This window comes from Pagrus major, chromosome 9 (genome assembly GCF_040436345.1).
Source record: "Pagrus major chromosome 9, Pma_NU_1.0".
Taxonomy (NCBI): domain Eukaryota; kingdom Metazoa; phylum Chordata; class Actinopteri; order Spariformes; family Sparidae; genus Pagrus; species Pagrus major.
Genome location: NC_133223.1, coordinates 12,926,454 through 12,940,562, shown reverse-complemented (window position 1 = coordinate 12,940,562; position 14,109 = coordinate 12,926,454). Strand labels below are relative to the sequence as shown.

The 14,109-nt window shown below is 41.9% G+C and overlaps 1 protein-coding gene across 1 annotated transcript in view; it reads right to left on the bottom strand.

Annotated features, from left to right (window-relative positions):
• The window catches only part of il1rapl1a (interleukin 1 receptor accessory protein-like 1a), a 158,449-nt gene that overhangs the window by 90,114 nt on the left and 54,226 nt on the right, over positions 1–14,109 (bottom strand). Inside the window, exons 3-4 of the mRNA XM_073473728.1 lie at positions 13,400–13,586; positions 11,870–12,023 (exon numbers count right to left, since the gene is read on the bottom strand). Of these exons, the coding sequence (XP_073329829.1) occupies positions 11,870–12,023; positions 13,400–13,586 (341 nt within the window). The remainder of the gene's footprint in view (positions 1–11,869; positions 12,024–13,399; positions 13,587–14,109) is intronic.

The following is a 14,109-nucleotide window of genomic DNA, read 5'->3' as shown; positions in this document are numbered from 1 at the left end:
TGTACTGTAGTGATACAAAATTGTATTCACATATAGGTTTCAAACTTGAGCCATTATCCCTGTGTGCATTTCAGAAGAGACCTTGTCTTACATAGCAGGAAGTCGACACAAAATGGAAGCAATATGACAGCTTTGCAGTAGCCACTTGAACATAAGTGGTGCTGTAAGGTAATTGGCTACATACTGTAAAGAGAGAAAGATATTTCCGTTCTATTTGTTCTTTTATACTGTATACACAGACACACGCACACACTGAGGCACACACAGAGCAAGTTTCAACGATACTGTGCGACACTTTTCTTAGAATTTGAGAAATGTATTAATTTTTTGTCACTGCTCCTTGATGCTTTGGCAATATTGTTTTTGCGACATTCATGCAATAAAGCAAACTTGAATGGAATTGAATTGAGAGAGGGGGGGGAGAGATTGAAAGCAAAATGCTGCCCTAACATGGGTGAGTTACACCAGGAGGAGAATACATAACAATAAAGCTTTGTTTTTCTATTCACCACATTTGACGGTACTGCTGCACTATGCAACCTGCAGTGTTTCAGGAGGCTTATGAGGGCTGCACTCATGGAAATATTTGTCAAGACAACTTCAGCAAAAAAAAGAACCGAGCCATATTTGATACTGCAGATTCCCGCAGAGATCCATACATTTTAAACAGCAAAAGGCTTTGATTCTTATGAAAGATGCAGAGAGGTTGAGGTTCTGGTTGTGGGGATGATGAATGCTGTTCCATATACAAAAAATATCATTTTTTCATGCACTATTTCATGCATTTTTAGATTTTGAGCTGTTACGTCTCATCATAACATGGTCTTTCAGACAATTAGAAAGAAAATGCCTCATAAGAATAAGTAAGCACTGAAGACTTAAGAAAATAACTGCCTGAATGTAAGTAAATAACTGCGCAAGATTCCTGGTGATATCTATTAACAAAATTTTACACTATTCACCGGTAGTGTCTCCTCTTAAAAGTAAGTACGTTGAGTTCGTAGTTGAGCTAAATAAATAAATGCTTAAAGACACATCAGAGAGGCCCTTATTCTAAAGATTTTAAACATTAATTTCTTTATTTAAATTCAAGTTCAAACTCAGTCTGAAGCACAATGTCATAGAAAAGGAGCTCAGGGTGCTTTCTTCTTTGAATGAATTCTGAGAATTTGCCTCTCTATAGAAGCATGCCAGATACATCGTATAGTCTGGGGCTACACCATTAAAGGAATAGTTCAACATTATAGGACATTTTCTTATTGAGAAAAAGGTGAAAAGATCAATCTAATCTCATATTTCAGCCTGCCAGCACCTCAAAACATAATACTTAATATGTTACTGTATATCTGGTTTGTTTAGGTTTCCCAAAAACAAAAAGTGAAATTAACTATTTGTGGTTTTGTGGAGGGGCATTTCCCAGGGGTGAATTCTTGGAATATTCATCTTGACAAGAAAGCAAATAAGCAAATAAGTGTTGAACTATTCCTTTAAGAGCTTTAAACACCATGAGCAGATCTTCAAAGTCATCAATGAACATGAAGCCATTTGAGGATATTTAAGAATTGGCCTCATATGTTTGAAATGATTTTTGTAGTCAAGATACAATTGAGCTGAAACCATTAAATAGACCAGTTAATAGAATATAGCAGTCATTTAGTCTGTGTTTCCGAATCTGATTTGGATTGTGTTCTGAAATATCCCTGAGGTGATAGAAGGCTGCTTTAGTGATGAGCTGATGTGTGAATAGAAATTCAGGTGAGCATCAATAACAACTTTTAGGTTTTTGACCTGATCAGTTGCAGGAAGGCATAGATCTGCTGCCTCTTTTCTATCATCCCCAGGACAGAGGGACATCGTTAGTCTTAAACCCTGGCCTCTCAGCCTTTGCAGTCAATCACAGGAATTATTCAACTTAATGAGTTTTTGTCAAGTAAGAGACTGATGTCCTTCAAGCAGCCAAAGCATTCTAACACATTCATGTTACCGGGACACAGTGAAATGCAGAGTTGTGCGTCATCTGCATAGCTATGATAACTTATCTCAAGCACTCTTGAAAATATTTGCTAATTAAGTATCTCATCTCAACAGGGGTAGCACACTTTTACTAAAAGGAGACTAATTCACTGGCCTCGGAAACGTAAGCATATGTACATTGCGTTTACTGAAAAACACTTTTAATTATTGACCTACACTTCAAAAGGCTTCAAACGACAGATTCATAATTTTAATTCCACGACTCCTGCTCGGGTACCAGCCCTACAGGCCGAGATAATGATAATAACCAGAGACTGAGGGTGTGTGTGTGGGTGGAGCGGGGTAGGTCAGGCAAGATTAGTTGTGGGGGATGTAAATTTCATTCGTCACATGCAGATTGATGTCAATTTTAATTGAATTAAAACAATGTGAACCCTGGCCTGCTTGGAGTCTAGGAGGACGGCTGGTGAATAGTGATGAAGTGAGTCGGAGACCACTTGAGAGAAGGGGGGAGGGGGCGGGGAAGGTTAGGGGTGAGGAAGAAAGACAGCGAGAGAGGGAGATTAGTTAATGATGAGAGTGATAGATGACCTTAAACTAATGAGCCATTCTGCCCCACCCTCCACTGGTAATACCACCGTTTCATGAGCAAATTTATAGACATCCACAGAGTAAAGACCTACATACCAGACTTCCGACATACGGTTGTGACCAGTGTTAGGCAAGTTACTTCCATCTGTAATGTATAACATATTACTAGTTACTCCCATTTCATAAAGTTATTTTATATTTATCAAGTTATAAGTTACTTTTGTAATCAGTACTGATTCACCAGATTAACCACAGAAGTACGACTTGGCATTATGAAATGGAAGATCTCATATTGTTCTGCTACTTTATCCTTGGATTAACCTGGTCTGTGTTGACTACAAAACCTTTTACTATCATTTAAAAAAATTCTCTCGCTGCAGAAAATGTGCAACTGTCTGACGTGGTGGGACTTTGCACGATAACACAATGAAAAGCTTGGCCCGCACGCAACCCAACTACCCATCCATACACCGTTGGAAAGGGAAAATGATTGGCTACATACTTGAGTGATTAATTTGTTGATACCCAGTAACAGCTCGTTCTAGCAAAGATGCATGAAAGAGCCAATAGGCCTTCCATACTGGGGGCAACAGGGGAAGACCTGTGGTGACAGCTGAACAGAAAAAGGTGGAGACAATTTCTTTCTTCTTTCACTTTCATTTTATGAAAAAAAAAAAGATTTGATTCTTTTGATCAGTGGACCCTTGCGAACAAAAGGAATATAAATAATAGGAATTAACCAAAATTAGGACTGTGTGACCACTTCAAAGGTAGGGAGTAACCACTCTTTTTCTGTTTCTTTTGCTGACCAGTGCCGGCAAATCAGAATGAACCAAATGGCACACAGTAGAGCGCATCCCCCAAGGCCCGACAGTCCCCTTTAATTCACACATATTTTACATCCAAATTTGTATTTGGATCTGCATCAAAAAACTTGCTGTCTTGCAATTTTGAAGAGAGTGAGGAAAAAAATCCTGGCTCTGTCCCTTTATCTGGATCCTCACCAAAAGTCAGTGGGGTCTATTCATCCTCCATCCACGTTGGTTCCAACGTGGAAATCCATTCAGTAGTTTTTGTGTAAACCAGCTGAAATCAACCAACCAACTAACCAGCCACCAAACGGTTATAAGCGAAGACATAACCTTGTTGGCTTCCTTGTTAAATTAACTGAATGACTGATTTTTGGAGATTCTAACCGATCTAAGCATGTATAGAATGTCAATATTGGCAAAATTTAAAAAGTTAATAGTTGCACAATCTTAAATGGGTCAACAGTGAACCGGTGGGTCTGTCCAGATTTAAAAATATCTACAAACACTTAATTTAACACATTACTGGACATAGCTACTGTAATAATATCACTGTAAATCTTAGAGACGCATTATATTGAGCCGTTACTGCTCAATATACTGCTTAAGTAATATATTACTGTAATGCATTACTTTTGCAGTGCATTAGCCCCAGCACTGGTTGTGACAGACAGCAGCTTATACTGTACATTTCACACATATAAAATCCTTTTACAATGTGTGCACTGGCCCCTCATGGCTGTGATTGATGTACGTGTATATGTGTACACAGGTGCATACATGTGTGTAGGTGGAGTGAGGAAAAGTCAACTGCTGGAGTAACACTTATCTCAGGTGTGATTTTATCATCTTCTCCCCAAGGACATGTGCCTGAGGTGGAGTGTTTAGCGTGACCACGACAGCTCGGCAACACTGCAAGTGTAGATGTATTCACGCAAGACTCGAGCATATAGGCGGCGGGATGGAGAAGGTTTCAGTCGAGAGCGAAACTCATCTCATTTTGTCACCCCACACCTCTTATCTCGACCCACTCGCTCGCTCGCTAGGATAATATCAGGGCTAATCGCAGCCACTCCATCCATCTATCCACCTCCAGCTGGGTGGATGGGGGAAAGAGAGCAGACAGAGGAGGTGCGGACGCCACGGTCCTGCCTCTGCCTCCGTCCTCTCCTGCAGTTCCAGCATCTGCAGTGGTGAGACCACGCCGGCCAGGTAAACGCCAAGCAATCGCCACGTTAGATAAATAAATAAATCACAAAGAGCCGTGCACAAAGTCCTGCATCACACGTGCACACACAGGTCGTAACATTTTATAAGGTTGTGAAGTGTTCATGCTTCTGAAGGTGACCCTGTAGCAGAAGAACTGTAAGGAACCTTTTACTGCGATGAGACGATGTCCTGGATCACCTCCCCGCACCTCAGCTCCTCACTACACACACAAACACACTTTCTCTCTCTCACACACACACAACACACATACATACAATGTTGTCCTATATCGAATGCAAGATCTAGACCAGAGAGGCAAGGACAATCAGGTTACTATAGTGTGAGACCCATGGTTGAATCTTAAAGGGACAGTTCCCCCCAAAATCAAAAATACATATTTTCCCTCCTGTGCGGTCGTGGTATTTATCCAACTAGATTGTTTTGGTTCAAGTTACAGAGTTTTGGGGACATTGGCTGACATTGGAGATGTCCGTCTTCTCTCGATATCATAGAACCTGATGGCATTTGGCTTGTAGTGCCCAAAGCACCAAAAACAACACACTGGAAAAAATCCAGAGCTCATGAAACAGTGCCTCAAGATAATCCACAGACCTTGTTGTGAGCAGTTTCATGTGGGAACTATTTTATTTCTACCGAGCTGAACCGTATCACCGGACAGAAGGAAACGTGCACCCACTCATGGACGAGAGGCTCGTGCAAACATTAGAAATAGGCGCCCTTCTCTTCGCTGAGCTTAACGTAAACTAGCTTAGTAAACTAGCATCTAGTCCATGAATAGATGAACTTCTTTGCAGTTGGAAGTTGTTTAGTTTAGTTTATTTCGGTAATTTTCCAACTTATAAAATGCAAATACACTGGTAGATAGACAATTAAGCAACTTACTGTAATGCTTTTCTAGCTTCAGAAAACAAATCATTCAAAGAAACAAACAAAGAAACAAACACACATGAACAAAACAGGACCGAAAAGGTATAGGCTGAAACCTTAGCTTATTACACATACCCTTTTAACATTAATTATATTTTGTCAGCTGCCTTTAAATCACACAGAGCAATTAAAGAAAGTAACAGCAACTAAGAACATTTACATTTTACATACAAAAATCCCAAACTCATTTTATGTACACACTGGTATTCATACTTCTGTTTTATATTTGTTAATCCTCTTGTGTTGTGTATTGACTCGAGCTAGTGTGTATTGTGCCCTTTCATTTCCATTTCTAAATCATACCACAGATTTACTCCATATACTGAGACACATCTTTGTTTTACATAAGTTCTGGGCTTTTTTTTGTGAATACAAAGTTCCCTCTTAGTTCATATGGACATTTTCTTATTTGGAACAACCTCTGGATACAGTCAGGTAACATGCTGTTGTATATATCAGTGATGCTATTTTGAGGTCTACAGCTTCACTCAATTTGATTGCCTGTGAATTTATGAATAGTGTTTGTTTGGCGATAATCAGCTCTGTTTATGATTCTGATTGCTCTCTTCTGAAGCAAGACAATCAGACTTGTGATTGTTTTATATGTTTTTTCCCCCGAACTTCCACACAGTATGTAATGTATGGATGAATGTACGATACAATATGTGTATGTGTATTCATGTGTATGAATTTAGGTTAAGAATGTCTTTTGTTTTCTTCAATATTGCGACAGACTTTGATATTTGCTGTCATTTGGAAGAGAGAACATAGTTCCCACGTGAAACTGCTCACAACAAGAGCTGTGGATCATCTTGAGTAATCGGGTCATGACTTCTGGAAAGAGACATTGCTGTTGAGTTTTCCACAGTATTTTTTGGCACTTTGAGCACCACAAGCCGAGTGTCATCATGTTCCATTATACAAGAGAAGACAGACATCTCCAAAACTTGGCAGCGCGCACCAAAACAATCTAAATGGATAAACAGCACTACAGATAAGAGGGAAAAATATGTGTCCTTGACTCTGAGGTGAACTGTCCCTTTAATTATAACAGCACTTGCAGAAGATGTAAAATTCCAGTCAAAAACCGAAGTGAGCAGGGAATAAAACGAAAACCACGTGCAAACAAACACCCGAAGCAGTCACATACTTCATTTTCACGCGTGTGTATTCATTCACAGTACATAAAGCGAGTTTCCCAAGCACCTCCCCTCTCAGCGTGGATATTCTACAAGAGGTAATGTAAAGTAGATGATTCCTATCCTCCCCTCGATTTCCTCCTGCCCTCTGCACTCCCAATTCACTGTGCCAAATGGTACATTTACATTGGTCGTAACCTCAATCACCATGCTCGCAGGCTATGCTGAATGTGCAGACAGACATTTCTACAGTGAGGGGATGCAGACAGAGGTATAATGGGAGCAATAGATAGAAACCCACGCCCGAGGCATCCATCAAACCAAACGACTCCATTACAGTAAGTCGGACAGAGGCAAACGGTAATGTGCACTGTGATAAACACTGGGATAATAGTCTGTTTATAGTCCTGGACACACTGTTTCTGCTGGGAAACACTGGCGAAGAATACAGATAAGATACAGGAGCAGCAACCTCTCTATCTTTTTCATTCTTTCTATCTCTTCTCTCTCTTCCTCGCTGTTATCAGTCACGTTCACTCCCTTGTTCTCTTTATCCTTTTCCGCTCTCTCTGTATAATATTTTCCTTCCTTGCAGAACGCAGGAGGGAGCTGCATACATCAGCTGAACAGGGCTTTTATCTGGTGTTATACTAGTGTAGCATTATCATCCCGGTGCTGGAATGAGGCCTAGGAGAACCATAAAAATTGAATGGAAATGATTCAGATGTTCTATTAAAAAACAGACATCACAGCCCACCAGACAGACGCAGGTATGCATGTATAACAAACACACAAGGAAGCCCAAACTGTACATGCATGTATCAATTAATCATAGCCGGGTCGTTTCAGCTGAGGCGTTGCTTCTTGTGTCTCTGATAGCAGAAAATGGTAAACACGAGAGTAGACTAATCTGACCACGCTCTGTATTCCTCAGAGGACCCGGGAAAAAGCGAACCTGCTGCTGCTATGAATCAATTATAAGAGTACACAAAAAGGCACTCTCTTTACAGATGGGAGGTTGAGGTGAAGGTCTGTGGAGGGGAGAGAGAAAACAAAATCTTTCCATCTGTTGATAATGGTGTTTTAACTCTCAATGCACACTCCCAACGCCGCACAGGCTGTACTCGGCTGTGTCCACATGCCCAGAATGAGATAAGAACATTTAAATTTGGCCTGACACACAGTCGAGAGAACATAAAATGAGGGAAGGGGTCGCTGTTTCTTTTACATTTCTATTAACCTGAGGAGCATCGGCGCTTGATTAAGGGGCTCCTGGATCAGCCAGATCTGGGTGAGCCTGTGTTTATGCCCATAGTTAACCTCTATTACAAGACTGACCTCAGTCCAGATATCAGCTTCTGTACTGATTCTAATGGAGGCCGTGCAGCAGGGTCAGAACAGAAGACACACACACGGACATGCAGACGCACACACATACAATTTTCAGCGAGGCAGGGTCAAAGCAAAGGCCAGTGTCTATTGCGCTATATTTAAGATCAGTTAAACTTAATGACCTCCTTCATCCCCTTGGCCTATCAAATAAACTACAACATTAGCCCTCAGATCGCAGACATAGTTTGGTCTTTTATGCTCGCCGTCCAGGCAATGTCGGTTTTAACAGGATGTGATAAAATGTGGATAATCTCACGCCCACTTGAGGGGATGATGGTGTAGGTTTATTAAAGGAAATGAGCCTATGGCCAGAGTGAGCTCATCTAATTCTACCAGGATACTGCAGCTTTAAGGAGGAGGCGCCCCTCTGGTTTTATAATAAGGTAAAATGCTGTTGTGATGTAGAGAACGCCATTTTTTTTTACAGCAGTGGCAGGACAGCTGATGACACACAATTGGTGACTAAGAAAGGCACCTATTGTGATGTGTGAAGAAGAAAATCATTTCCTCTACATAGCCATTAATGTTTTGCTGCTGGAAGCGTGTTTTAATAAACACGGCACACTGGCTCAGTCAGTTTACTAGGGGAAATTGAACATTGCCTTAATTTTGGAGATGTGCTTCATGTAAATGATTTCATGTACCGCAAGTTGATCCCCCATGTCAACCTGCTGCGTTAAAGCCGCGCCACATAACATTGCATTCTCTATTTTGATGACTTATTGACGTTTCATTATGGGGAACATGCGTCACGATTCCCCTGCCAGTGTGTAGGTGTCTCTGTGTGGCTGTATGTGTGTATGCAGGCGTTACACAAAAGCAAACACCACTAAAAATATGGAACAATGGATTTTTTAAATTTAACTCTGAAGCTTGCTGTTCATTGTTATATATTTTTCTATTGGCTCTACTTCTAGGGCTCATACTGTTCAGCCAGGATTATTGGATATTCATACCTCACATTGCACACAGGCAATATGAAGGGCTCATGTATAGAAAGAAAATGGCAGCCACACACACCTCTTTCTCATTATCAGTGTTTCTTCCTCTTCCTTTCTGCCTGTGTGCTGTTTCTCTCCCTCTCGTCACATCCCCATTCTTCCTCTCTGTGATGTCATTAATGTGAACTGTGTATATTTATAACCCAATAAAGTTTTTACGACCACCGTCATTATAGAACATTGAGGTCATGGCTGACAGGCTAACAAACACACAAGGATAAAGCCAAAGTACATACAGCAAATAGCCAACATGAGCTCACTCGCCCACACATACAAACTCTATAGAACACAGCTGCACACATTTAATATGTGTTGATAGGTAAAGCAGATAGGTAAAATAAAATAATTGGAATCACCTTATTAAATCACAAAGATGAATTAATACACATATTTTAGGAATTCGTCCTGGTACGAGCCCTGCAGATAGTCGTCTGTTGCCAAAAGGTGAGAGGGATTTAGTTTGTATTGCTCAAAAAATGACAACACAGCAGCAATGTGTCTTCCCATAGATATTGTCCTGATAAAATCTGCAGACCTGAGAAAAAATGTAGTTAAAAAAGGTAAAAAAAAGTCCTCAGCAATCCTGAGTAATGGGGACATTGTCTCTGGACAGAGATTATAGGTTTGTCTGCATGTAAAAGATCTTGAAAGTTACATGTAAAAAAGTCAAAGTCCACACTATCAGAAGCTCCTCTCTCCCACAGAAAACACTGCTCCTGAAACGCCTCGTCGGTCATGCCGCCTCTAATTCTGTGACTTTGTGACATCACTCTGTGTCACCATGTCACATATTGTGTCACCCCATGGCCCGGACATGTGTGAGTTGACCAATTAGAGGAGACTGTTTAATTGGGAGGGGGGATCCTTAAAGAGACAGGAGCTAAAACAGAGCATCTCAGACAGAATATGGTGCTGTAGCACTGGACAGTATTTGGGTTTTTTGATGTAAACCTATTCAAGTAGTAACCAAATATAAAATTGAACCTGATAATGAACATAATATGTCTCCTTTAATGTCATTTTGCAATGCTTGGAGCAACCTAAATTCTGTTGAGGTCTATTGTAATTGGTATGTCTTTATTTATCACATACACATCATTATACATCATACACATATACATCACACAATGTTCGGTGTAGTGAAACTGGCTCACCGCATTTAACCTATCCAAAGGGAGCAGTGGGCAGCCAATGTACAGCGCCCGTGGACCAAGTGCCTTGCTCAAGGGCACTGACTGTATGGACCTGGGCCAGTGGTCGCTAAAAATATCATAAAATGCTGACCTTGCGTGTTGTAAGGAAATTCTCTGGTACTTTACAGGACAACATGAAAGAACTTGAGGTCCTCCACTGCGGTGGTAATGGCGTTAAAATGAAATCTAGCAGATCTTCCTCCTATCTGCCTCATATTTATTGAGCCCCACCAGGGATTCACTGTGGGCCATCAATCACATAAGCCTGCCAATCTGGAAGCCACATCTCCAGGATCGCATTTTAGCCTCATCCAATAACACGCCATGCTCAGGTTGAGGTATGTATCTCCCAGTTTGCTAGATAGCAAACCGTCTGTTTATCTCACGCTGCTATCGCCCTCATATCACACAAGAGCAATGACCAGCCACACAAATAAACACCAGAGGAGATACTAATCAAATGCTAACACTACCTCTGTGTGTACCAACATCGAGCACACTCACACTACGACTCTCTCTAAGTTGATGAATACAATAATGGAGCTTTCCATTAAAAATTAGCTCATTGTCTTGATTTAGATATAAAACTAAACACTCTATCACAACATGCTGTAATGATCAAACAACCGGGGTAAAATCCACCAAAAATCAATGTGGATACCTTTTTGAGATTATAATCCATTAATCTAATTATATGCTCTTTACTATGCACACCATCATAAACAGTGCCAAACTGATGTAATGAATGTACAGCATGAGTTTTTATTGTTAATGATCGCCATATGATTATTACAGACTTGAGGTCAAGCAATGCTCATTTTATTTGCGACACCCTCACTGAGCGCAATATAATTTTGGGCTTTAATTTGTATAATGTGACTCCAGTGGGAGCAGAACAATAGGTAGCACAGGAAAAATGGCGCAATCGAGAGTGGTGTGAGAGAGAGGAGAAGGAATAAAAAAACTGCATTTGACCTTTTCATCAACGCTAATCAGAGCAGTTGACCTGGCAGGAGCGCACATGCTCAGCGCGCCCGATCCCCAGGTCTCACCCGGGAGTCTCAAACCAATGATTGAATGTATTTATTTGTCATGTGCTCACCTTGCAGCTGCTCAAGGCAGAGGGAGAGATAGAGAAAGAGAGACAGATAGAGAGAGATAAAGAGAGAGAGAGTGAGTGAGTGAGAGAGAGAGAGAGAGAGAGAGAGAGAGAGAGCACTGTAAATCTCCTGACCTTGGTCCTGGCTCTTTAGCTCTCTGTGTGAAGGGGTTTAGCCTATAGCCTTAAATATTTCAACACTGCTTGGTTGGCTGGAAAGTGCTGAGTTAGAAGAAGGGATAGAGGCCAGGCCTCAGCATTCAACCTCCCCCAGCAATTAACACAGCAGCAGGGCATCGCTGCAGTGCTCAGTGGTGTGTGTGAGTGTGTGTATGTGTGTGTGTCTTTGTTAACATTCATTCCTTTTCTTCAAGTGTATGTGCCTGTTATAACTTTCACTCCGCTGATTCCTACAAGATTAGCAGTAGAGTTTCTACAATAGACACCCTTAGACTTTTTCACATACAAAACCACATCTGAATTGTTATGTTTCTTGTCTTTCATGAAGACTTACCAGTTACTGTGAGCTCAGTCGTCCTCCTGACCACAAAGCCACCAAACTGGACTTCACAGGTGTAATTCCCAATATCATCTTCCTTTACCTCCTGGATGGACAGAATGTCTCTCTTCTGGATGATACTGGCACGCCACTGCTTTGGACGGCACTCCTGTACATTTGAGAAGGACAGGCAGGTCAAACTCACAACTTCCGCCCAAATCTTACTATTGATAAATCAAGAGAAGTGAAACGACTGGCAGCAGACAGATGGAACGGTACCGTGTGCCGCACCATGTAGTCTGGAATGAAATATTCTGGGCAAGCCTGACATTATGAAATTTAAGACTTTCACTCCGCTTCATAATGAATTAGATCCATCACGTTTCAAGTGGTCTGAGCTGGGCACAAAAGCTTTCAAACATCACTGAGCATTACGAGAGTGGATGAAGTGGTAGGGATGCATAGCTTGGCACTGTGACATAAAAACTCCATACGGTAAAATGATAAGGCTGAGCCATTATCCTACTTATCTGATCAAGATTTATTGCACTGAACTGAATATTCTCCATTCAATACTCCGGTTGAGCCACGGAGGACAGACAATGTTATTTACAGTATTCTCTGCTGGCAAAATAAGTGTGTTTGTGCAGTGTATGCGCGCGTGTGTGTGTGTGTGAGTATATGTGTGTGTGTGTGGGTGACTCTATGACATGATCCTCTCTCCAGCCCCTCGGTGCTCTAGCAGTGACAACGATGGCTCGGCGGATTCTATTCCAACATTGCTCCCGGCAACCTTCGAATTCAATCATGGTGGCTCCGCAGTGGTCCAAATAACTCTAGGTTCCAGCACTCCCAGTCATTACCCTGACCGTAATTGAATTCTGGAAAAACCTAGAGGTCGAGCCCGGCTGAGCTAATCTACTGCTGATCTGCCTGTGATTAGTCTGGCCTGAGCCCTTCTCCGGGATGCACTTTGTTGTCCGCAGGCCGTGCCTGACCTGGGAAAGGCAAGAACCCAGGTGAGCGAGGAGAGGGCGCATGCTGAATAAAGATCAGGGACTACTGTTGGAGTGTTTGGAGGACATCCACTCGTTCCGCAGGGCAGAGAGTGACATCGCACAATTTTCTCCTCGCAGAAGTTTTGTGTTCATTATAAAAGCCATCTCTGTGGATGCCCTCTGCGCAGTCCTTGTTCTCTTTGGATGACTCTCGCAGTGCACTTATGTAATTCATCACAATCATTTGCATCCGTGCATTATCTGCCTAAGTGATCTGGAACCACGTTTCCAACAAGGCTTTTAAACATAAACAGCCAAGAAATTAGATGAAAACAAACCAATGAACCATTCAAGAATATTCCACGGTTGTATAATCACAAAGACAGACTGCCTCCTTATTACGTTTCCCTAACACATAACAAATAACAGTAATCAAGACACACACACATACACACACGAAAAAAAAATCAATAGACCTTCAGGCATGTATAATGACACACAAATCCGAACCACACCATATACTTGATCGGTCAGAGAGCACGCCCACCTTGTACCAGGTGATGTCTGGTTCTTTGCCAGGTTCAACGTAGTCATCTATGTCAGGACAGAGGATGTCTTTACTCTTGCTGAGCTCAGCCTTCTCAGTCCGTCTCATGTTGGAGTTGTAGCACAGGTTTGTGTCATTCTCCGCCACGGTCAGGGACATGGACACCTTCATGCAGTAGGTGGAGTTCCTGTGGGCAGAAAACAACAATACAACCGGATTAAGATCCATCCTTACTTGAGAGAATCTGGCAGTTCAGTTAAAACACATCTTTACTTTAGCAATACTGATGTTACAGAACATAAGGTGGGAAAATACTTCACTTACAGAACATTCACACGACTACACATGCTCAAACAAGTGAAATGTAACGTTGCTCCTTTCTTAGTTATTTTCAGTGTTTTCCACCCCTCCTCTGCCTTGCTCCCCCTCCCCTATGTTTGTGGGGTTAGCAATAACGACGTGTTCAGCAGCTTTACCGAGTCAATGACTCACACTCACGACCACTAATGGATTTATGGGGGGAGTCAGCCGGGCCTGGGAATGCTAATCAGAGAAGAGACAAACGCTGAGAAGGGCCTCACAACATGACGGAAGAGAAAGCTGCTTGGTCATCAGAAGGTCCAACACACACTGCAACCCCCCCCCGCCCCCCCCCCCCCCCCCCCGTCTCCCAGTAACCATCAACACACTTCACCTCTGATCCACGCTAG